The sequence below is a fragment of the Carassius auratus genome, chromosome 42, assembly GCF_003368295.1.
Source record: "Carassius auratus strain Wakin chromosome 42, ASM336829v1, whole genome shotgun sequence".
NCBI classification, from domain to species: Eukaryota; Metazoa; Chordata; class Actinopteri; order Cypriniformes; family Cyprinidae; genus Carassius; species Carassius auratus.
The window spans coordinates 1,290,212-1,317,153 of record NC_039284.1 but is presented as its reverse complement, the minus strand read 5'-3'; the positions used below and the strand labels follow the sequence as shown (position 1 = coordinate 1,317,153).

General features: G+C 37.3%; 1 protein-coding gene across 5 annotated transcripts in view; it reads left to right on the top strand.

The window, feature by feature from the left end:
- Positions 1-26,942, top strand: part of LOC113060393 (ral GTPase-activating protein subunit alpha-2-like) — a 152,868-nt gene that overhangs the window by 48,012 nt on the left and 77,914 nt on the right. For all 5 annotated transcript variants that reach the window (XM_026229278.1, XM_026229279.1, XM_026229281.1 and 2 more), the window contains exons 4-13: positions 18,093-18,150; positions 19,944-19,987; positions 20,075-20,255; positions 21,638-21,753; positions 21,867-22,005; positions 23,131-23,333; positions 24,654-24,884; positions 25,614-25,787; positions 25,866-26,000; positions 26,794-26,942. In XM_026229278.1, the coding sequence (XP_026085063.1) occupies positions 18,093-18,150; positions 19,944-19,987; positions 20,075-20,255; positions 21,638-21,753; positions 21,867-22,005; positions 23,131-23,333; positions 24,654-24,884; positions 25,614-25,787; positions 25,866-26,000; positions 26,794-26,942 (1,430 nt within the window). The remainder of the gene's footprint in view (positions 1-18,092; positions 18,151-19,943; positions 19,988-20,074; positions 20,256-21,637; positions 21,754-21,866; positions 22,006-23,130; positions 23,334-24,653; positions 24,885-25,613; positions 25,788-25,865; positions 26,001-26,793) is intronic.

Below are 26,942 nucleotides of genomic sequence, written 5' to 3'. Positions count from 1 at the left end.
GTATAACATTTAACATTTTTTGTTGAACTTAGTCAATGTATTTTAACTTGCACATAGCATGTTGGAAGATACTGGCCACTGCACAGCTATTGCTCTCTTAGTAAAGCAACATTTAGCCACCTACAACCTAAACAAGTACTAAAATAATTGACAAATGTCAATTATTACTAAACATTAAACATTAACAGGTCTTTCCCTTTACTCAAAAAACATAAAATACATCTTGATTTCAACATTTATTCTCACGGTCCAGCCCTATGCAAATCATGCTGGGAAATTACAATCCACCACACAGTAAGGGAGCTTTCACACTAGTACTTTTGTTGTACACCCGGGTTTGATTGATGTCAGAGGTCGGTACGTCTGGATGATGTGAATGTAGTCTTCCGAACTCAGGTGTGCACCTGGGAACCGTACCGAGTCCACTTAAAAAGGGGTGGTCTGGGTTACTGTTCAAGTGAACTCTGGTACGGTTCACTGCTGATGTGAACTTAATCATACCAAATCGCTGAACTGAATCGCTATTCATGACATATTATTTGATAGAAATGTGTGTTTGTGTGCGTTTTACTCACTTTCCTGACAAGGGTGATTGACACGCTGCAAGCAGAGAGCAGTATGTCTCAGTTCTGTTCACTTCAGTGTACTTTAGAGCATTTGCAGTACATTCATAAGACAGACATAAGTGTCGTTACGTACTGAAGCCGCCTTTTTCTGTGTCATCATTACTACACAATAGGGTAAACAGCTGCTTGCTTGATTACGCAAACAAACTGCGGTTCAGACCCAAATAATATGATGTGAACAGAGTCCAGCGGGCATAATGGCATTTTTCCGTTGTATTGTACGGCTCGGCTCAGTTTGCATTTAAACTGCAGTTTAGTACCGCTTTAGAGTGGGCGGGATTATTGACATGTCTTTATAGTTGTGACACCTCTACTGCCCCGGCCTCCTGAAAAAAATGTAATTTTACGTCATCCCATCAAGCTCTCGCTGGTCCTGCTCCTTGTTAATCAATGAGAGAAATGTCTGTACTTCCTATACTGACCATGAAACTGGCCATTATTGTGTTGCTTAAAAAAAAAAGCCAAGGTATGTTGAATAACATTAATTAGATGCTATCCCTGTTTTTGATTAACTGGTCTAAAAATAGACACCAATGTTACAGGAGTATAGGACACAGAATAGGACACATGCGATTACTTTTATTTCCTATTTGTGTTTATGTATATGCTTTATGTTTTTAGGATTACCCATTATTTTCCAAGGCATAGATGCCAGTGTTTCCTGTCGTAACTTTTAGGGCTCGGTGATAAATCGATTTTATCGATTAACTTGAATTGTTTAATTTACATTGACTTGTTTGAATTAAATAATTAATTTAATACGTTTTTTTATTTTTTTACATTCGCCAACGCTTCACTCATGGCTCCCTTAGTTCGGAATGGGCTCAGCCCTCCCCCACACGATTGCCATAGAGATACACTAACAACGTGGCAGCGAGCAGGGAATAACTTTTTCATTTTAAGAAAGGGGTCAATACGTAGTTTGGAACTGGTTCAGTTTTGCGGCATCAGACCCAGAACAAACAATACCCCCCTGCAAAGAGTGTTTAAAGTCTGTTGCTAGCAAAGGTAGCAGTAGAACCAATTTACTGCAGCACCTCAAACAGAGGCATGCTGCCGAGTCAGAGAGGTGTTGCACCTGACGAAAGGAACAAGGCTGGGGAAGCACAAGCACACCTGCCAAAACACCCTACAGTAGTGTTACTCGTTGCACGGCTTGCCAAACTTTTCTTTGTGGCTCACATGGCAATAAATAATACAATTATATGATCATGCAGTCAATACAGATATTTCATAAAAACATTAAAAACAAGCAGGGCTATAACATAACCCATTAAAAAACTCACACCATGTCTACACCGGACACGAGTGGCACAGTCCAACAAAAGACGAGAACAAAAGACGAGAACCCAGTGACACGACTGATGCCTCGTTCTGTTTATGATGAACTGTACTGACACTGCGTTCAGATTATTTGACACTGGAGTGTGATGTCATCAAGTTTAGACAGACTTTAAGTGCAGCGAGGCGCATGACATGACAACTCTTGCATCTGGTGTAGACACAGTTAGACAAAAAATAATAATAAATAAATAAAACAGTGTCATTACAAGATGGAAATATAGATTAAAAAATATATTTACACTTGCTCTGTCTTACGTCCATGACACTGACTCACTGCGGAGTTGCCAGTTTTAATCTGAACCGCTCTTAACGCCGAGTGTCACTTGCATGGTTAGATGAATGATGGGCTAGTATAAAAAATAATTAAAAAAACTTTTCAGCATTAATGTAATACTGCTTCTTTTTTTTTCTTGTCTCAGTTACAAATTTGACTGGTAAATGATAAAGAATTAGAGCCCCTTTTGTATTGCATTGCATTACATATCAGGGATGACAGATTGATAAAAAGACATGCTATTTATGACCACATGTAACTTCTTACATCAGTGCATCTCCCATTAGGGGGGATCAAATTGTAAATATGATTTTTTTGTGAAATCTGATTTTTTTTTTTTTTTTTTTTTTTTTTTTTTTAGGCCATATCGCCTTTGCTTTGCACAGATTTGATTTTAAAACCACTAAACAGGGAAAATGATATTAACAAAAACTATAATAGTACATCAGGGACACTGAAATAACATTGCACAGCACATCATATCGTTTTTGTTGTAGCACAAATATATGAATGCTCAAATAGCAGATTGAGATTATAGATAGCAGCCTAACCCAGGCATGAAAGCCTTTAAAAAATGATTGGCACAGTTGAGCAACTTTATGCAAATGTGCAGCAATGTGATCACTATTAATGTAGGCAGTAAAGCTCAATGTGATCTGCTGCCTGATACTAGTGCTGCACAATTAGTCGAATTCTAATTGCAATTACAATTGTGGATGCCACAATTATGTAATCATTCAAAGCGGCAATTAATTGTTTTAAAGTCCTGTTATTCTGTGTGCTTAAAGATTTTTTTCTTTGTAAATGTTATCTTAAGGGTAATTGTAATTGTAATAATATTAACTCCATAATCATTGGGAAGAAGGAGGCGGGAACCGGCGCACAATCAAAATGAAACTTTAATAACTCCAAATAAACACAAAACAGCGCACCAGCCCCTCACGGACGACTGGTGCGCACAAATAAAAAGCAAACATAAAATAATGGCCCAGGCCTGGTCCTCTCTCGTCCTTCACTATCGTCGCTCCAGTTTTATATCCTTCCATCTCCTCTGTCGGATTTCCCAATCACTCCACCGGCCTCACTCGTTCCCACATCTCTCGGCCCCGCCCCACTCGTCACAATAATTTAAAGAAGAAACCAATCAGATGTATAGTTAACATTTGAGGCTTAATACTATTGAAAAGCACTAAAGGTTTTCCAGTTAGTGTGTTTCCAGCTTGTTAATTTTCATATACATACATCAACCTCTTTCAATGTAAATTGTTATATTCATAATTAATAATCGCATTTACAATTTCAAGGGAATAATCAATAATTATGATTTTTGTCATAATCGTGCAGCCCTGCCTGATAACAGTGTGTCTAGCAGTTGAGAATACTACAGTAGCTTGGCTACCTCCAGAAAAGTTAGTACGTCTATGCCGGCACACCTTTAACCGAAGTGCAAACCAAGACATTTTGGTGGCAACTTTTTTTTGTTTCTGTTGCTCTTTACTGTGGGTCACACACCCTTAGTCACACAAATCACAGCTCTATATTGAAAATATCTTTTGAATCTGAATTCAGTGTGGACAGACAAATAACTTGATGCTAACTTAATGCGTTGAGCCTGTATAGAGCGTGTTTTTGCTGTTATTCCATATGCAGTGAAATTAGGGCATGGCTGCATTTCATCTGGCTTTGTCATGCATTGCAGCGCTGCACAATAAACAGATCAACTTTCAACTTTTCCTTCTGGACTCAATCCAAGCACTACGGTCTGTAGTAAACTCGAGCATTCTGTTGTCTGCAGCGCACACTGATCCTGCTCATGAAGCTCCTTGGATGATGAATGAGAGCACTGTTATCACCATTGATAGTCATTAGCTTAAGGCAGTTCCTTTGGCATCCAGATGGGCACATAATGGCGGCTTCCTCTCCGCCTGCAGCTCACTGTGAGCTGCCCACAGACCAATCTCCCGCTCGCAGGTGCCACGCACACACAGACACACACACACACACACACACACAAAGAGCCTCTTATGGTAGGAGGGAAGATGGTTGGCACAAACAAGACATATTTGCATTTGTTCTTAAAGTGGTCCTGCCCAAATGTTTTTCTTAAGAGCCAAATGAAATCTGAGATCTTTGTCTAGATTCAGATTGGCACAAAGTGTAAGGTAATGAGAAAAGAAAGACTTCCGTGGAACACAGAAGGAGATATTAAGCATAATGAATGATTGCATCAAATTCTAAGACAGTGGTCACCAACCTTTTTAAGCCCGAGATAGCTGACCTCTGCCTTTATGAAAGTCAAGATCTACATATTAAAGAACTGATAGAAAAAGACATCCCAGATTGCACTTCAAATTTGTGGCCTTTTATTCTGTATTTTAATTAGTGATGCACAGATCATGATTTTTCATGGCTGATTCAGATTTCGATCTTTTTGTTGCTGTTTTTGTTTTGTATTTTGATTCTGTCGTTCTGTCAGTGTTTATATTTTATTAAATATTTATTTTTGTTTGTGAAAAATACTTTAGTATAGTATTGTATAATAAAGTATGTTTATTTTACACATTTATTTTTTAATCCATGGTCAAATGATTTAACATTACTTAAATATGAATTAAAATAAAATATAAATTATATCGACTATCGACCCCCCTGCTTTCCAAGATATTGGCATCGGCTGTCAAAAAAACCCAAAAACAATATTGGTGTACCCCTAAACTGAATAACGCATTTCTGCGGACAAAATGCATCTACAAATACTGGAGGAAACAGAATGAGCTCCTGCAGGAAAAGTACATGATCCAAGCGGCTCAAAACATGATAAATCTTCATTTTTTTTTAAGCTTCAAGCTGATGCATTAGCGTAATGGCTTTCCTGTCGGGCTCTTTTACAGATACGTGTGTGCATCCTATGCAAGCAAGCATGTGAGCTGTTATCAAATGCAAAGGAGGCCTGTTATTATGTGGATAAATACTATATAGTTGTTTCAGTTTGTTATTTGTCCAAAAATTTAAATAAAATTTTTAGAATTTCATATTTTTTGACAGAAAATACTAACTAAATGGAGAGAATTTAAAATAAGACACTTTGTTTCATATAAAAAAAAAAAAAAAAAAAAACAAAAAAAAAAAAACAAAGCTTATTGTAATGTATTGGATGGGAGATGCACCACAATGTTCTGTTCATTATCTGACAGGCTAGACTAATCAGTTCTTTGGATTTATGACTCGATTTCGGTTCATAAAAATGAGAATCGATTAAAATCAAGAAATCAATATTTTTTAGCCAACTCTAGTGCTTGTTTAAATAGGACTTTCAGATATAGGGGAAAAATAGGGATTTCCCAAAACCATTAGAGGCATAAGTAGATCTTAAGAATCCATTTCCACCACTGGTCTCCGTGATCAGCTTTGGCTCACTATGCATTTGGGAAACAAAGCCCAGATCAATGCTTATTAGATGACAGTGAAACAATCTGGACTTATTTCATAATAAACAAATTGCACAACTTCTCTTTAATCAGCTAGGATGCATTAAATTGATAAAAAAAATGCAGCTATTTTGAACTTCATTACATCACATTCTGAACAAATCGATCACAGTTTCCACACAAATATTAAGCAGCACAACTGTTTTCAACAGTGATAATACTCAGAAATGTTTCTTGAGCAGCAGATTATATTAGAATGATTTCTAAACGATCATGTGACACTGAAGACTGGAGTAATGATGGTGAAAATACAGCCTTGATCACAGACGCGTTTTAAATTACATTTTAAAATAGCCTTGGTAAGCATGGTTAGAAATCATGACTAGAGATACGTTACAAAATATTACTGACCCCAATCTTTTGAACAGTATATCACTTTTGAAATGAGCGCTAGCAGTCGTAGTTCACTTGGACTGTGTAAGGGAGCACATCTTACAATATAATATATTTAGCAATGAGCTTAAAATCTGTTCAGGAGCTAATTCTCCAACATATTGTCAGTGATCTCTCCTTACTCTCGACCTGTGAAGTTTTGAAATATTGCATAAATTACATTTGACTGAAATGCTTTTGCTCAAACATTTTGCATTCTACCTGTAATAAAACTGTGCTAAATGTTTTGTGAAGAAGGGCCACTAGTAGGAAGCCTTTGAGCTGTGTTTATGGTAAAGTGTGCAACAGTGACTGTAAATTAGGGCTGCACGATATGTCGTTTAAGCATCGATATCGCAATGTACGAATCCACGATAGTCACATCGCAGGATGTGCGATCTAGGCTGTCGTAGTTGATCCAACTGTACGGGCCAGCTGCTCCCCGGGCCCTTCACGAATGCGATTTGCAGATTAATTGCACAGCTTAACCATCATAGAGTGAAAGTTTATAATTTGCATGTTTTTAAGTCCTGTCAGTTTACAGGGCAGTGAGCGAGCGCGAGAGAGAGAGAGAGAGAGAGCGAGCGAGCGTGCGTGCGCGAGAGAGAGCGCAAGAGCGTGAGAGAGAGAGAGAGAGAGAGAGAGAGAGCGCGAGAGAGAGAGAGAGAGAGCATGAGAAAGATAGAGAGAGAGAGCGCGAGATAGAGAGAGCGCGAGAGAGAGAGAGAAATTTGATTAGATTTCATATCGCAATATATATCTCTGAAAAATTAAATATGCCAATGTCATTTTTTCCCAATATCGTGCAGCCTTACTGTAAAATATGTATTTTAAGGATGGAAATGACCTATTTTGATATTCGGGCTGTGGTCATGCTCAGTTAACGATGTAACAGTTGTGATCATTATTTTACCTTCCATTATCATTCAGTGGTGCATCAAACCAATCACTCTGTAATCACAGCTAAACTGTCTGATCAGTCAGGTGTTTGTCATGAGATGTGTTCTACATAACAGCTATAAGTTATAAGAGTTTATGTTACAAATACATCTTTTGAATACACTGTTTGAACTCATTGTCCGTTAGTTCGGAGAGCTTTATTTTCCCTCTTCAAGTCTTGTCAGTTGTTTTGTTTGTTTCCCTAATTCTTGTTTCTTGGGTTGCACTGGGTCAGTTACTCAGTTAATTGTCTTGTGCTTCGTTCCCGCCCTTCTGAATTATGTTAGACTGATAAGGAGTTATCGCAGATTAAGGGCCCTATCTTGCACCCAGCGCAATTGACTTTGTACACCGACGCATGTGTCATTCCTATTTTGCACCCGCGCAAAGCGCGCTTTTCCCTCCACAGAAGCACATCGCTAAACTAGTGAATGAACTTGCGCTCCCTGGGCGGTTCAGCGCAAAAAAGGAGGCGTGTTCCGGCGCAAACAATCCCTGGTGCTATTTTGATGTTCCATTAAACAATTGCGCCACTGACCAGAAAAAACCTAGTCTAAAGTCAGTGGCGCGTTGCGCGTTGTTCATTCTGCTATTTTAAGGGCGCATGCTTGACCATAATGTATAGCGTGCACAACGCGCATACACTTTGTTCATGTAATCTACACAGATGCAACAGTTATTTTTGCAAATTATAAATTGTTACACTTAAAAAAACTATTAACACATGAGATGACGGAAATCATTGTGGTGTGCCACGAAGATGTGAAAAAATAGGCATAAATCTAGCTTACAAATTATTCAGGCTAATTGTAGTAATTAAGGATCAGACCTGTTTGAGGTCATATATGTATAAGGACATCTGACAAATTGGTTTGTCCGTCAAGAACCAGGAAAAAAAAAATCGATGAAACAATTGTGGCTATTTCCTCCCACGCCTGTTTAACCGACGCTATTTTGGTTGGGTTTCTCCCATCCCCATACAACACAACTTCTCTGTCTTTCACTGCTCTTACAAGAACATCAGTCTCCTCGGCTGTGAACCGCTCCTGGCGTGCGCCTGGTAAATACGCCATAATAATAGCAATCCATAATGGAACTTGCGCACCTGCTTTTAAAGGGAATGTTGGATGACGCTCTGATTGGTTTATTTCACGTTACGCCCAAACCACACCTATGAATAATGAAGCTACTTCAGACCAACCCATTTTAGATTTGCGCCGGGCGCAAGAGCCATTTATCCCGCCGGGAAAATAGCAACAGCGCCGAGACCCGCCCACAAACTTACTTGCGCTTCGCGCTTTGACACTTGCGTTTCAGATCGTTAAAATAGGGCCCTAAGACTGTTTAGTTGTGATATCTTACAAACAGTGTATAGTAAATGTAAGTTAAAGGTTCGCCAATGTAACCGGTTGAAACTTGTTGGAGTTTTGCCAGTGAGCAATCCATTTGTACTCATGCATGGGCTATTCTCCAATGTCCATCAGTGATCTCAATTTAGGCCCATTAGGATTTAACAGTATGCAAATGGACCGTAAAGGTCATAAATAAGAGAACAAGGATATATAACTCTACTTCTGTTTCTCATCACTCAATTCCCCATTGCTTATCAATCTATATGACCTTTACCCTCTTTTGTTGGATTTTGATATTTGGATATTTTGCTTTGTGCTGTTTGGTGATGGCTCAAGATTTGAACAGCTTTGAGTGCCTTGCACTTTCATGAAAATGTGTTACTACATAATTAAAATATTTTGAGGACATGCATTTTAATGAGATTAATGTGGTTGTGAACGTCAGCCAGCTCACGAATATTAATTAGTTTATGGACAATTATTTGAATGTGATCTGCTAATCTGAACATTATATTTGGATTGTGAAACCTAAGTCATGATTATAAGTGGAAGTGGATAAATTCACGGATCAGCAATCAAAAGCCAAGTACAACTTATGGATACCGGGGTCAGAAATGACTTTTTCCATTAAGCAGCAATTAGCCTCCTGGAAGTGATTTACCTTAACTGCCCGTAAGAGCAGTTTTTTGTTGTTATTAATTTCTTGAGGAAAATCTGCTGCCCTATGCCAGAAAGTTGTCAATGGGAAATAATTTTTTATTTCCAACATGACAATGACCCAAAGCACACAGCAAAACAAGAAAAAGCTGAATGTCTTGCATGGCCTGTCAGAGCCAAGACTGAAACCCCACTTTAGGTTGGGTCAGCTATAACTTTAATAATTTATTTTATTATCATTACTATGAAAATGTAAAATTATTTATTTAATGAAATGATACTCTTAATAATAAACTAATATTTCCAGTAGGTGGTAAATGTCTTAATGATCAAGTCATCGAGTCATTTATTCATTCGATTCGTTCAAATGGCTGATTCATTTAGGAGTGAAGTAAAGGGTTATTCATGAATGGTTCATTGAATCATTAGGCTTGTTCGACTTGAAGCGGGTCATCACCATCAGACCGATCCTTGTGTGACATCATCTTCTCCATCAGACCGATCCGTGTGTGACATCATCATTACCATCAGACCGATCCTTGTGTGACATCATCATTACCATCAGACCGATCCGTGTGTGACATCATCTTCACCATCAGACCGATCCGTGTGTGATATCATCATCAGCATCAGACCGATCCGTGTGTGACATCATCTTCACCATCAGACCGATCCGTGTGTGACATCATCATTACCATCAGACCGATCCGTGTGTGACATCATCATTACCATCAGACCGATCCGTTTGTGACATCGAGGAACCGGAAGAGCTTTAGAGAGCAGACGACTCCTTGTGCTTTTGAATCGCTCTCAATGTACTTTAATGTCATACAACCGATCAGTCTCTGCAGCGCCACTTCAAAGCCAACGCGGCTATTGCTAATGGTTCAACTCGCCAAATGGTTCACCAAATTTGTTCAAAATCTGGATTAACAAATTGAATTAATATTAACTTCTTAATGAACTGTTGTATAAGTATCATTTTTGCACTCCTGTGATATTAAAGCTTACTTTTCATGTTAGATTTCTTAAAAATGTGATGTAAATACGAGACAAAATTTCAAACGGGCATTTTGCTCCATATCCTGAATTTTAGGGATATACTCTAAGCTCCATCATGAAGTAAGTTGTTGCTCTGCCTCATACAAACTGTTGTGTTGCCATATTTTTATTTTTTTTTTGGAACCCATGATACTTTTTTTTAAGATTATTTGATGAATAAAAGGTTAAAAAGGAGCTTTTATTTAAAATAGAAATCCTTTTTTAATAATATACACAACCATTCAAAAGGTTTGGGGTCAGTAAATAATACATATTATTATTATTTTTTTTTATTATTTTAAGATTTTTTTGAAAGAAACTTGTATCCAGCAAGCATGTGTAAAATTGTTAAGAAGTGAGCAAAAATGTATATTGTTAGAAAATATTTATATTTTGAAAAAACATGCTGTTCTTTTCAACTTTTTATTTATCAAACAATCCTGAAAAAAGTATGGCAGTTTTCCAAAAAAATATTTGGCAGCACAACTTTTGCCAACATTGATAATTCTAATAATAAATCAGCATACAAGAATGATTTCTTAAGGATCATGTGACACTTTAAACTGGAGTTATGGCTGATGGAAATTCAGCTTTGCATCACAGAAATGAATTATATTTAAAAGGATATTACAATAGAAACCATTATTTTATGTTTTATTAACATTTTGCAAGATTAGTTTTTTTGTTCTGTAAAATAAATTAAATAAATGCAGCCTTTATGAGCATTTATGTTTAAAAAACAATACAAGTTTTACTGATCCCAAAATTGTGACCGCTGTGTGTGTGTGTGTATGCATGTATGCATGAATATGTGAACAGGAACTTGACTGAAATGCAAGAATATGTGACAATGCTTGGCAAAATGTGACCTAACACCCTTATTAGTAATGTCAGACTGGTTTCAGTTGGTGATTGAGAAAATCGGCCATGTCCTGTTCCTCTATTCCTCTGTCTCTCTTTCTGACAGTCCCTGGTTTGGAATGGTGCAAATATCAAAACCTTTGTTGAATTGAAATGAATTGTATCGAGTTGCTTCCCTCTTCTGGAGTTATCTATGTATTGCAACAATGTTTTTAAAATCTAAAATGCAGGGGAGCAGTTTTGTTTCATTTTAAACAAAATGTTGCTTGATCATTGGTTGATCTTCAGTATGTTGTAAGATCATAGGTTTTTATCCGCATATTATACAAAATATTAAATCAGTAAAGTTATTCAGATCATTCAGTTGCCTGTACCTCCATAGCAAATGGCTACTTTTTTCCCCTGTTGTGTTTGTTGTAAACACTATCATAGATGTTGAGTAATAAATCTACAGTTTTCACCATGTTAAAAAAAGATCAGTGTTGATTTAATTTCACATTATAAACAGACACTTTATAAGAAAGAAAATCATTCTGAAATAAGTAATATTGGACTATGTATTACTATCTTGATACATTTTCCATGTCTGTGAATTGTTCTATTTTTATTTATTTATTTATTTATTTATTTATTTTTAAGCATATTTGAACAATAAAACTCTTTGTTTTGATATATATTGTTACCAACTCATTTTCACATAAACATCCTGTCAGCAAGTGAGTCAAATATTAATTTAGTAAAAACTCAGTTTCAGCAAGTTGTTCTGAATGGAATTCTATTTTCTAAAATGTACTACATTTATTTCAGTAATGATAATCATCCCGTCTGGACACATTTTATGAACAACCTTCATTTAGCATTATTGACACACTGTTTTCCTTATTAATGTTGTTGAGTTGCTTTGACACAATCTGTTTTGTTTAAAGCGCTACTGTATATAAATAAAGGTGACTTGACTTGACTTGGACAGAAATTGCGAGGGATGAATGTACATTTATCAAAAAGTGTTTCTGTATTCTACATTCATGGCGTGAACACATTAGGGTAGTTTAGATGTCTGCCTCCGCTGTGAGTCCCTATCAAACACTGATTCAACTACTCTCTTCTTCTCCTCCTGTCTGGCTCTTTGGCCCACATCACTCACTGCAGAGCAAGCCTGATCTTGATAACGCTGCTGTGAAAACATAGGAAAAGCCTGTGTGGAAGAGCTTGGGGTGAAACAATCTTTATATAGGCGGAGCAAAATACTTCATCGCTCCTTTTATAGCAGACTGAGTTGATGACGCCTCTAGTCACACTCGGTGGAGGTTTCAATGGAGTGTTTTCTTTGTAATCACAGAGAAGATTTTCACTCCCAAAAACAGTTTATCGTAAACCAGTTAAACCTAAGGTCTCTACGGTCTACTCAGGCTCACAATGCTTTTTGGAAACGCGACCCACTGGCATAAAGTTGGCTTGACATTAGAAGCTCGGTATTTGCACAGTCAGGGAAATTTATTTGCAATTAAATTGTGGGTTTAAAAAAAAAAAAAAAAAAAATATCCTTTTACAATCTCCGTTCATTGAGGTATTATGGCCGATCACAAAACTCCACATTGCACAGCTAAACATAAACACCATTATCTCACTATGATTTTATTATTATGTGTGGAAGTCTCCTCGCTTTAGCGGGCTTTCATTTCCCCAAAAAAATGAAAAAGCCTGCTCACCCCGCCTGTGAGCAAGCATGTTTAACCATTAAATCTATTTGTTAATTTTGTTGTGCTAAACCTTAATGGTTTTTCATTCCATTGCACTACTTTTCCATTGTTTTTCTATGTAAATGTTCTTGATGGACATGTTTGACTGCCGAGTTTGCATCTTGCCCTGCTGTGTTTGTTTATGCTCGTAAAGCTGCTTCTCCAAGTGCACCCTTGCATTGTCCACCTACAGTATATCCATTTGAGCTTATGATGAGTTACATATGAGGTGAAGTGACCGCTTCGTTCAGTTGGAGTGTGTACCTTTGTGCCAGTGCCAGTTATTTGATCTGGTCAAAATTCTTGTGCAACAGGGTTGGCTGGAGCTTCAGTCATGGTCACCACGTAGCTACGCTCCTGTTTACGTGCATCTAGAAGTGGCTCACAGTAAATGCTGCTCCTCACAAACAGTCATTTACACGCACAGACCACCTCAAACTGCATATTTTCATTTGCTGTGAGTCAGGGTTGCTTGTAATGTGCACCATTCTATCAGAAGGTAAATTATCTATAAAGCTATGGCAACACAGCAGAATACATTATTATCTTTCTAAATATGTTAACTATTCATCATGACTTCAAAATAAAGGTTTTATTTATCATAAAGAAGTGGCCCAATATTAAGTGGACATTTTAAGTAAATGTTTAGTCAATATTAAATAAGTTTTAGATCACGTTGTAAAGTGTTAAAACAAACGGCAGGCCTTTTGTCACCCTCTGCAGGCCTTTGTTATAATACATAATAGAGATGGGACGGTTCGCTGAAAAAAAATTAACTGTTCGGTTCACCACACACGGTTAAATACAAAGTTCAACTTCAATCTGACAAAGCATCTGTAATATTTTTGATATAAATAACACATAAAACAAAGAGTGTTCAGCTAATATATTTCAAACTGCCCATCTTGGTAAGTATCCTACAGCAGATATAGCCAGCTGAACATTGACCTGCTGTATCAGCGGAGACCAGGACAACTAGAGTCCCAGATACAGATCCCCTGTAAAGACCTTGTCTCAGAGGACCACCGGGACAAGACCACAGGAAACAGAAGATTCTTCTGCACAATCTGACTTTGCTGCAGCCTGGAATTGAACTACTGGTTTCGTCTGGTCAGAGGAGAACTGACCCCCCAACTGAGCCTGGTTTCTCCCAAGGTTTTTTTCTCCATTCTGTCACTGATGGAGTTTCGGTTCCTTGCCGCTGTCGCCTCTGGCTTGCTTAGTTGGGGTCACTTCATCTACAGCGATTTCATTGACTTGAATGCAAACAAATGTACAGACACTATTTAAACTGAACAGAGATGACATCACTGAATTCAATGATGAACTGCCTTTAACTATCATTATACATTATTGAGACACTGTTTTCCTAATGAAAGTTGTTCAGTGCTTTGACGCAATGTATTTTGTTTAAAGCACTATATAAATAAAGGTAATTGATTGATTGATTGATCAGGATATCAAGAGTGTGGCGTTTCTAATCACTGAAACTTTTGTTTCAGTGTTAGCACTGCACTCACAATTACTCCCATCATCATCAGAAGCTTCCTACACTAAATAATGACTCTCTTATTTACATTGCATTTACACTGTTGGTAAGAAAGAGAACATCTCAGAGTGTTCACTTTAACAGATATGCCTGTGATTGGCAACAGCACTCAAAAATCACTCAATCAAAGCCATTAACACTTCTCAGAGCACAAACACAAACATGCATGGGAACATTTGAAAGCTGACGTATATTTGTAGACCAACCTGGATGTTCCCATCACCCTGATTCCCTTCACAAAAACCAATTGGATTTTTATTTATTGCAGAAAATGAGCTCTGAGACCAGCAGACGTTTATGATTCTTACATGTTTTGCTCATCATGATAATCTTCACAAATGAACACAACTATTTTGAAGCCAAAATACAATCGTCAGAAGCAGAAAACTAAATGTAGGCTAGACACGAACAGGCACATGACTTCAGTGTTACCACCATTAAGCTTCAGAGAAGTATTTAAGTCTTTATTTAAAAAATATTGATAATAATAATAATAATTCTCCAATTATGAGTTTAAATGTGTTTCAAAAGCACGATTGTAAACATTGAGACTGTGAAATCAAGTAATGACTAGATGAGTTTTCCGGTTCGGTCTGATGATCATTAATGTTCCAGCAGCCTCTGTAGTCCTATTGAAACACTTTTTAGCCTTTTTCAAAGCAAGATAAAGCTTTAAAAGTCACTATTGAGTTTAACTGATGAATGTTGTGTCATAGAATAAAACATTTAAATATTTTGAGCTGGGGTGGGCGATATCTCGATATTTAAAATATATCAAGATATTTTTAAACACGATATGGATTTTGACATATTGTATAGATCGATATATTGTTTATATTTAATTCTGATTCAGTCACTTTGCTTGTTTGCCTTCTCTGTGCTGGGCTCGCTCGCCCCCTGCCTCCTTGATTTTGTCCCTCCTCCCCTCGCGTGTACAGAACTAGTAAAAAACAACAACGTTCAACTGGCTCCATTATATGGAGATACCTCGGTTTTAAGGCGTCGGGCGAACAGCAGGCAGATGTCTACTGTAGGGCCCAATGATTTCCGCGATGCAGAAAACGTGGAGGGAATCGTGGAATCCAGTCATAAAAACGGAATTTACAGTTTAACGCGGAATGCCACGGAATTTGTCAAATTTTGAATGAACTATCAAAAGTAGGTCAATGCACTTGCATCAAATCGCGATATAGACTAATATCTGCAAATATTAAGCCGTAAAGGTCTATTTAAATATGAATCCTGCTTGTCTGTGTTAATAAATGGCGCAGAAGCCATTTCGTTCATTAAATACACGGAAGTGCGCGTGACTCTCGCTGTGATTTCAGCTTCTGTCATCTCACAAAATGAGGACGTGAACACATGAGGAACATCTCCAGAACTGCACTGAGAGTCACTTCATGAGCATCTGACCGTCTGATTTGAGTAAAACTACCCTCATATATCACATCATAGACTGTAGTATCACATACACAGAACTGTAAAGGTAAACCCGTCAAAATAAAAGTATTTGCCAGAAATCTATCACTATTGTTCAGCAGAATGTACATAGCCCTCTACTACTACTATTAAAATAAAACAAACATAATTTAAGGAATAATCACACAACATTTCTTCCATGTTTTATGTATTTTTAATAGTAAATCCCCTTTATTTACCAAACAATTAAGTTTGCTTAATTTTTAATAATTAAAAGATAAATTAATGCCTTCATTTGATAACCAGAAAAATGTAAATACACAGAATTTCTGAAGGGAAAAAACATTTCACATAAGGCTATTGTAAGAATTTGTGTAGATTTTTTAAGAACTTAAGTTGTTTTTATGCATTTAAATAATTACACATGCTAAAACACAAAATTAGGTAACAATAAAACATATGTTTATGTAAACTTGAAAAAAAAAACCATAAAAAACAAAAAAAAAAAAAAAAACATGGAACTAGTAGTCCAAAAGTGCAAAATTGGTTTTGGTTTTGGATTTAGCTTACAAAAATAAGTTTATTATTTTATTTCAAAATACTCCCGAGTCTGTACTTGGTTCTCCAGGTACTGCAGACAGAATGGTGAAGTACAGTGGCCAGGAGTTTCCTCTCAAATGTGCTGCTTCAGAAGTTGTAATGACACGTGGAAGCTGTAAATCCCAGAGGGGTTCAGGCCCATCACTCCATGGCTGGTGTATTCCCAGACTCAGTCGTTCTCACCATGTGGTAAGCACGCTGAGTTTGGATAACAGCGATGCAGAAAAGCCTGCGGTAATGCTTCATCCTTATGCAGATTAGCACAGACTCTGGCAACTGGCAGCAGCTTGCAAACTCCACACCAGCCGTCTCAAATCCACCATCCCAGACACCACTGCAGCACGGCAGGGGAGCGCTTTCTGTTACCTCTGCGATCCCCAAGTGTGCAGGCTTAAACAGATCCCACCACTGGATGTCAGCTCCAGTTTCCTCACGGCTATGACAGGCTGTAATCCAGAGCTGTCCTTCCACGCACAGATAGAGGTGCTTGAAAGCTCTCATACTCATGTGTCAGCACGTTTCACATCAACACAGGACGTAAATGAGAATGACATGTAAACACCCGGAGTGACAGCTGTCGTGTCACATGGGAGATTGTGGCGTCTTCTTTTTGTAGGGTGTCACGGATGCCACTCTTTGAGTTGTGGACGTGTGTTTGTGGTGACAGACTCGATCCCATGATGCTGTTCCTTGGTTGAGTGTCTTATGATAGCAAAACTTGTAATGTCATTGGTGACATTATCGTTGTCCATACTGTGAATCTTAACCCACCCGTCTCTGTATGATTCGTCTTACTGTCTGTGAATAGACGCTGATAATATGGTGTCTAAAATCAGCAGTAGGTGGCAGCAAGTTTTCATCTAGTCAGTCATTCATTCATTCATTCATTCATGCATTCATTCATTCATTCTAATTTGTTCAAAAACTCATTAATTTATTCAGTAAAACAACTGCTGTGCATTGTTATAAGAAGCACAACAGTTCTGTTATGGCTTTTTTGAAACCATTTGTTTAAGTTTTGGAACTTAAGTCAAGAAAGTCTTAAATGTATTTCATAATATTAAACTGTTATAAAAAGAAAAAAAAATTCTGTATCACATTTGCATATTCATAATCAGGAAACCGGCACACTTGCTTAGTGATGTTACTTAAAGGGTTAGTTCACCCTAAATCTTGTATTTGTCTATGTTCTACTCACCCTCGAAGCATTCTAGGTGTATGTGACTTCCATCTTTCAGAATAAACAAATCAGAGTTATATGAAATATTGTCTTTCAGTGGGGTAAGCGGTGTTTGTTGTCAACAGTTCAGAAGATGTGAAATATAGCTGTGTGAGGGATGTTTTATTACAGATGCAGGCACTTTATTTCACGTCTTCTGAACTTACCCCACTGAAAGGCTTGGAAGAGCAAGGACAATATTTCATATAACTCTGATTGAATTATTCTGAAAGATGAAGTCACATACACCTAGAATGCTTCGAGGGTGAGTAGAAGATGGATGAATCCTTTTACAATATCATATGATACATATCTCATACCTCTAGTGGGCAGAAAAAAGGTTGAGTAAAATGATGAGTAAAAGGTTTACTTTAATTCTCTGTGAGCAAAGTTTGTGTTGTGGCCTGGTGAACAATACAGCAGTAGACTTACTGTACATTGAAGGAGGAACCTGAGACAGAAGAGAATATCAAACAAACTTAGCAATTGGCATGTTTTTTTATATGCACCAGTTTACTATTATTGGGTAAAAAAAAAAGACTGATATTGAGCTCTTGAATTGTATGCTATTAGTTTCACATAATCACTGTGTGTCCTTATTTTTCCTTTCAGAAAATTCTGCAACTTCTACCTGAGAAAATCAACAGTCGATGGCAGTTTCACAGTATAGGTAAGTGCTGCTCAGACCATGCTTGACTGACGTGCTCCATGCCACACATTTTACCTGCTGAAATTGAAATATCTCTTACGGTATCACTATTTCTTTGTGCATTATTATTTATGAATCAGTCTGTGAGAGTTCTGCTGTTAAAAGCAAGTTCAGGAGAGAGTCAGTGTAACCTGGTTTAATACTTTCTCAGAGAAAATACTTAGCTACAGGGAGAGAGAGAGAGCAGTAGGTTAATAAATGAGAGGCTTCATTTGAAATGCAAATTACTAGAGCCTCTAAGGAGGCGATAACCTTAATTAAAGCCCTGTGCATAGAGACAGACAGACAGACAGACAGACAGACAGACAGACAGATCCCTAAAGGGAATTTAAGCAAAAATTGATGCAACAGTATCTGAGATTATTGTTACCTTTCTGTTATATGTCTTTGTTGGGCAATTATTTTCTTACATCCACAATTCTCTCTCTGTCAGCTGAAGTATTAGAGCATAGATTGGCATTTTAAATGATTCAGTCCAGTCCCAGACTGTGTTGAAGTAGTTCCTCAGCTGAATGAAGGCGAGTCTGATCTTGTGTGACTGAGTGTCGTGTGCAGCCTTTAAATGACAGCAGGGTGAATAGGGCATAACGGTTTTGACCACTTTTTCAGCAACATTGATTCTGGGACTATTATTCCCAGCAATCAATTGTTGCAAAGTATGCATTTTTATATAAAAATTAGTTTGAGAATTAATGGGAAGTCTGACTGTATTATGTATTTTGTCTTTATAACAAAAAAAAAAAAAAAAAAACAGTTGAAATAATGCACTGATTGCTTCAACAGAAGCAAATATTAACAACTCACAGTAAGTCTGTCTTTAAAGTTTTATAAGTTATCATTAAAATGCATTATAACAAGACCATTGCACTCTATGCAGGTACATGGGACACCATAGCAAATATTGTTAGACTAGACTAGTGCTGAGCAACGATTACATTTTTTTTTAATAACATTATTGTCTGCAATTAAAGGTACAATTTGTAAGATATTTGCAGTAAAATATCAAAAAAAAAAACCCACTAGGCTAGTGTTATATACTTTGTCCAGCTGATTACTAACAATATCTCTAATGTTTTCAACTACTTGTAAATCATGAGAAAATTCACATTCTAAACAGTGACACGGGGCAGTGCAGACGCCTGTCAATGACGTTAGTTACCCTTTGTCACCGCCTTTACTGACGTAGAAACCACATGACAACAGTGTCGTGGACAAATACGGAAGTAGCTTCGCGACAAACTTCAACTAGAAAGAGTTGCAACGGATGCAACATTTATAAATGAGACCCCTGCACGTTCTCGGGACCCCTCGCAACAAAGTGCGGTGCGGGACAACACTTGATGGGCGGGAAGAGACTTGTGTGTGCGGGATGCAGGAGGATAGGGTGTGCTTAAGGCAATCTTAACCGTGCCGGAGCACGTTTGACCCCCAAAGCCTGGTTCAATTGATTAGTGTGATCGCTCTGTTCAGCAGTCCATGGCTTCGTTGGGAGAGGCGGGCAAGAGCGCAGTTATATATATATATATATATATATATATATATATATATATATATATATATATATATATATATATATATATGAACCCTAAGCCTAACATTTTAGGGGTTGAATTTCCAGCAAAAATATCTATACCGTGTCAGCCTTCAGATCACTTCATCATAGTCACTAGTAACATCTTTAATGGCATTTAGGTTTGTTTTTCACAAATCATTGTAATGATCAAGCCTTTACTGTCTGTGTATTTCTTTTATAGGTTCTATACTCAAAAAACTTTTGCACACTGGAAACTCTTTCAAGGTAAGACGATGAATAAACCATAAGTGCTTCAAATGTGTTGTGGATCAGTGTGAATACAGGAAGTGTTGTGTGTGTGTGTGTGTGCAGATCCGCTGTGAGGGCATTCGTCTGTTCCTGCTCTGGCTGCAGGCTCTGCAGAGTAACTGTGCTGAAGAGCAGCTCCTCATCTTCGCCTGTCTGATCCCAGGATTCCCTGCTGTACTCTCATCCAGAGGACCCTGCACACTGGACACCATCATATACAACCCCTTTTCCAACCCGCCCGACGGTAACAAACATGCACACTCACTCTGCAATGACAAATACAGTAGAGGCAGGGACTTTGTTGCATGGGGCTTTGAGCTGACACAATCCATGTGATAAAAATAAGCAGGATGCTGATCTTATTAGTAAAATCAACCGTTTTTTTTTTTTTTTTTGAAAGGTGAGAAGAGTCATTTGTTGGATGTTAAAATATTATCCCAGTTTACTATTCATAGATGACTTTAAAGTAGAAGTAATGGTAGCACTTTATTATACATTCCTGTTCCTCATGTGCATACTATGTACTTATTATAGTAATTACAATAACTATTTAATAACTAGGTACTAAACCTTGAACCTAACCCTAAACCTAACCCTACAACATGTAGTTACATTGGATTACCAGAACATTCTTAGATAAACACATTGTAAGTACATTGCAACCAAAGTAATGCATTTTTTTTTTTTTTATCAAAATTTAAGCTGACACCATATTTTTGTTTCCATTACTTCTTTAACAATAGTATTATTTTAGAACCAGCATTTTAATGCTTTTGAAAAAACTTAAATATAAGTGAATTTGAAATGTGTAATTTATAGTCCTGGAAAACTTCTATAATGAGTATCTAATTTCTTATACTATTTAAATGTTAATAAACATAATTTCTTGTAGTTATGTCAGGCTGGGTAGAAAGGTAGATTGCATGCAGAGTTACTAGAAATGTGCACAAAATAAAGTGTTTCATTCACAGAGTACTTTCCTCAGTTCTTCTTTGGAAGAATTTCTGTTTAACTTGAAATCATGTTACATGTGGATTAAAAAGTGTGCAGGAACCTGTGTTTTTCATTTTTGCTTTTTTGGAATGGTAGAAAAGAATCACGGAAAAAATCCCTTGAAAAATCATAGTCACAAAAGACTGGAAAAGTCATGTAAATTCATTGCTCACAAAAAGTGTAAACTCTGAAGAGCAAACATACATTACATTACATAAATACAAATACAAATAAATACAAATATAAGAGTCTTCGTTATTATAGCAGAAGTATTAGTTATTTTTTTGGGTACCTAGTGAATATTGTCTTTAAAAGTTTGGCCATATGCTGTCAACATTTTTTGAGAATCTTTTCTCTATAAAGCAGAATAAAACCATTACATTACATTTACATTTATTCATTTAGCTGACGCTTTTATCCAAAGCGACTTACAATTGCTATATATGTCAGAGGTCGCACGCCTCTGGAGCAACTAGGGGTTAAGTGTCTTGCTCAGGGACACATTGGTGTCTCACAGTGGATTCGAACCCGGGTCTCCCACACCACAGACGTGTGTCTTATCCACTGCGCTAACACTTGCGCTAAACCAGATGTGTTTGTGTATATTCAGAGCCAGTGTTTGTGTTGTTGTAGCTAAGATTGTGCCGGAGGAGATCACCCCACTGGTGCCTGCGCTTCCCGGAGAGAAGGTGGCAGAAGACCACACCTGCTCTGTCCTCCAGATTGTGCTCAAAGTCATGGTTCTCCAGGTGAGACAGAGCTGCTCTCATCTGTGTTTGGCTGATAATGCTTGTGGCCTGCTTTGTTTCTTTCTGAAGTCTGCATGTTGCTCATAACTGAATCTGAATTATTACTCCCACAGGCCTCCAGCCTGGACTGGAAAAACAAAGAGAGCCAGGACATGGGCTTTAGATTTCTCTTTTCCCTGTTCAAGAAGTACTACCTGCCTCACATTTTCCCTTCTTTCACAAAACAAACCAACCTCTACAAGCCACAGTTAGGTGAGTTTGAGACAAGAAATGTTTCTCTCTAAACCTTTTTTTTTGCAGCTCCCATTTTGATGGGAAATAACCAGCCAAAATACTAAATTATAATGAATAATGGTTGTGTATTTCACATATAGTGTTCACATCCAGTCTCTCTGTTAACACTTAAATAGTTCAGTTTGTTGCAAGTTTAAAATTTCTTTAAAAACATATATCAGACTGGAAAGTATGATCTGGTCAGTCTTAACACAATGAAAAGAAAATGAACTGGAACAGGATGCAGAAAAAAAAAAAAAAAAAAAAAAAAAAAAACTAGGGAAGAGGATGTGAGGGGCGTTCTGTCAGGAAGTGATTTATTTTACAGATACACCTGTAAATAGGCCATTTCTTTTATTTGATGCTGTATTCACACTGATGGCTGTTAAAGTGAAGTCCAAGGCTGCTATCATATCGACCAGCAAAACAAAGGGTACAGTACCTAAAGCACTGTCTGTTAGTGATGAATGATCCTGTGGTAGTGTTGGCTAGCAGGTCAGACTGGGTAATGATATGGATTGTTCTGTGTTTGTCATGTATTGTAGTAGACTGTGTTGGGTCAGTGCATTTAAATAGATGGACTTTGAGAGAAAAATTAAGATTTGCAAAACATCTGTGTCCAAATTGAACAGAAAACAAAAAAAATAGGGCAAAAAAAAATATATATATATATATTGACTATTTTATGTTAATTAATTTTACAATACAGTTATACATTTACAATATTTGGCTTAGTTCTTTCATTTCTTCACTTAAAGAAGTTAAACCTGTGGAATTTTGGTAAGTGTCTGTGACAACAGAACAAGAGATTTCTTATTACAGATCTAATAAAATGATGTAATCAACTGTCCACATTAAGTGGTAGGAATTATGGTATTGTAAAAATAAAGCATAACTGCCACACAGAGGACAAATAAATGTGTAATGGCATTCACAGTGAATGAGATGCTGAAAACAGCACATGTAATTGAACACAGTGCTGCTCTTCACTCTAAAACACACAGTGCATCTGCCTTTTGCAGCTTGATATATGCATTATGCCAATATTGTAGTTTTAATTTTGTATTGGTTCTCTCTCTCTCTCTCTCTCTCTCTCTCTCTCAGATCTTCCCCTTCACAGACCAAAGCCCCTGTACGTCCGTGTGACTCGTAACAGTGAGAGCACATACTGCACTAGGGATCAGTATCTGGCTCCTCGCGTGGCCTTCATCACGTGGCTCGTTAACTTCTTCCTGGAGAAGAAGTATGTGAACTCGGCCACGAGCAGCTCTAAGAACGGAGGAGAGGTGCTTCCTAAGATCATCCAGGTGGGAGGATCACTGTCAGCGACACATCTTCTGAGACAGCATACTCATTAACTGGAAATACAGGTTTTCTAAATTGAAACTCGTTTGGAAAATTAATTCTGCTATTTCTAAAACAAAAGCAGAAGTTCCAAGTGCTACTTTTCCATGCCACTGGCTGTCAACCCCCTAACAATAATATTTAACTGAGTAATTTCACGTGTTGTGATAAAGTAAAATCTAGGTTGCATATATCATTCATGCATTCATTCATTCATTTAGTTAGTTAGTTCACCGTTCATCACACCACAGCTGTTTCCTCCAGTGAAAATCGAGCCCTCATCACATATGAACACATACTTTAATTACATTTATTTAAATATACTTAATCTAATTATATGTACTTTACACATACACTACTGTGCAAAGGTCTTAGTCTTAGGCAGTCTGTTGTCAATCTCACTAGATTATTATTAAAATTAATGGCAAAATGAATGTTTGGAAATGTAAACTGATATTTCCTACTGACATACTAAAGCAAATTATGTAAATAACCTGCTTAAAACCCTTTTTTGGGGTGAAAATACTAATTTGCCTAAGACTTTTGCACAGTACTGTACTTTACTAATGACATTGTTGTTACTTTATAAAGACTGACCATACAGTAATTCACAGAACTGATTAAAGACAGTGACAGACAGCACTCATTTTAACTAAATATCAGAGTGAGTGACAGAGATACAGTAAAAACATTAAGTGTGCTTTTGTATTAAATAATGACCCAGATCGTGAAATACATTTATTAGCCTTAGATCGAGGGAAGCGCAACTTGGGAAATGAGAGCATCCAAGGTGAAAGCTATGTATTTATTTTAAATATTTGTAATGTTCTTTAATGTTATCCTTTCTAGACTTCATGTATTTATTTATTTATTTTTATCGAAATGTATCGGTTCAGGCACCGTTAAGGCACTGGTATCGTTTTAAAAGTATCAAAATGGCACCGGTATCGAATAAAACCCAAACGATACCCAACCCTAATAAGCATACAAAATGGTTGGCAAAATGTATTTTTTTAAGGATTGTTCTGCATCTCAAATGTGATGAGGTTTCTCTTCTCATATACTGGATTATGTAACATGTTGCATTACAACTATTGCCTCACAAACTCTGTAAAATTGATTGTGTATCTATTTATTTTCTTGCAAGTATGTGTTTTCCCAAGCCGTGTAGACACTTTTCCACGGTTTAATTATTTTATTTTATTGGTGAAGTCATTCTTACTAAATATTACCACTCTAAACTGTAGCGTGTCATTACTGTAAGACACTGTGTTTGTGTTCAGACTGTGACTGCAGCTGGGATCAGTCAGGAGAAGAGCACAGACTCGGAGCCCGACGGTCCTGTGGACCAGGAGAAGAGTCACTCGAACAGCAGCACGCTGTCGGACCGCCGGGGCAGTAACTCCAGTCTGTGTAGCATCGAGGAGGAGCATCGCCCCGTCTACGACATGGTGCAGGCCACCCTGCTCTCCACACGAGACAACATCAATTTCGTCAACGAGGTCTTCCATCAGGTCAGACACTGAGTGCTCCAGTCTGTAGCTTACACCATGTATCATGTTCGACTTGGTTATAGATACAGTGAGTCTAATAAATATTTGGACACTTGTCCAGGGGTATTGTTTGCTGCCTCACAATGAAATGCTTATTATGCATATGTCATGATATGGATATGCTATATCACAAATCTCTTAATTATCATTTTAAGAGGTCTTAAGCTTGAGGATGGAAAAGCAGAATAGAACCTAATGTTATTATTAAACTTCAAAAACCTATGATTTAATTAAATATGAGTGCTGCATCTCCTTACAGTGCATGTTTAACATCCTTCATAGTTAGTAAACAGTATGTGGATTTTACCAGGATCAGCATCAGTATGTAGACACGCACAATCATGTCTTGGAGCCACTGTATAATACATACATGTGAATTGAGCAATTCATTAATGAATTGATGATTTGTATCAGAAAATGAAACTTTTGTTGAGATGTTCTGTCATTTGCTGCCATCCTGTGGCCAGAATCAGACTACTTCAGGAGAATTATTTTGTCTGTTTATTTTGATGAATCATTACAGTTTTCATGTGAATCAGAATAAAGAACATGTTTATTCTAGTGTAGTCACATGCAATCTATAAAGCATGTTTAAAACTTGTTGCGTGAGGGTCTAACAGTTCAAAAGTCCCTGTTGTAGAAGAAGAAACTTGTAAAAATTGTGCATCATTTGTTCTGTGTCATCATTAGGCTTTCCTGCTGCCGGCCTGTGAAGCTTCTGCCACTCACAAGGTGATCAAAGTCTACCGGAGGTGGTTTCTGCAGGAAAAGCCCAATTTCATGGCTGATCCAGAGAGGACAAGCCCGGAGGAAGATGGAGAGGAAGAGCACCTCATATCTGAGACGGACAGTGCACACGTGCAGGCATGTGATGAAAAAAACTGCTTTTCATGCTGATTCATTAAGTTATTCCCACTCACCTGTTCTGGATCAATCCTTCAGGTCTTGGAGACTCATGGACACAAACGCTCGTCCAGTTGGGGGCGCACTTACTCCTTCAGCAATGCCATCAGCAGAGGCTGTCTGACCGAAGAACAGAAGCAGGACGTGAAAGCGGGCGTCCAGCCCACCCTCCAGGTGCTCAAACACACCAGCCCTCTCATCTCACAGAAATATGGTTACAATGTAATGGAACAGTTTTCTTTCTGAATATGTTTTAATCCTTCAGATCCTTCTGAAATCATTCTAATATGCTGATCTGCTCAGGAAACATTTCTTATTATTATCTATGTTGAAATGATTGTGCTGATTAATTAATTTGATTAATTTATTAACTTATGTATTTATTTATTTTTTTAATTATTATTTTGGATTTTTTTTTTTTTTTAATTTGTACTACTACTACTACTATTAAGACTTGTAAGACATTAACAATGATACAAAAAAAAGTTTTTAAAAAAAGTTTTAAACATTCTATACATCAATGAATCTTTAAACAGTGAAATTTCTTGATCTGTTTAAGTTTCCCAGTCACAGTCTTATTATTACTATTTTAATTATAAGACAACACTGCAGCACTGAAAAGAAGTGTGAGAAACCCAGTTTACCTTCACAATTAAGTAGAAATGAATTAATACTACTAAGATTAAGTACAATGTCAGATAATATTTATACTTTCTTGTAGTTATTTGCTACTCAGTGAACAAGTAGTCCAGACAAAAAAAAAAAAAAAAAAAAAAAAAAACTGTGTCAAGCTACAATAGCTATATTATAGGTTTTGTGTGGCTTTTTTTTTTTTTTTGGAATTAATGGGGCCCCAATACAAAAATAGTAACTGTATTTCAAGGCAACAATAGAGTTAAACAATCTTAACTATTCCAAACTTCTGTGTCCTGTGTAGTTGAGAGTGAATTGTTTAATGTGTTCTCAGGTGTTCCTGACAAACTCTGCCAACGTGTTCCTGTTGGAGCCGTGTCAGGATGTGCCCAAGCTGCTGGAGAACCAGCTGGAGGTGTGCAGAGCTGTGCTCAGCGTCTACCGTCACATTATCATGGAGCAGAACATGAACCGCCCCACCTG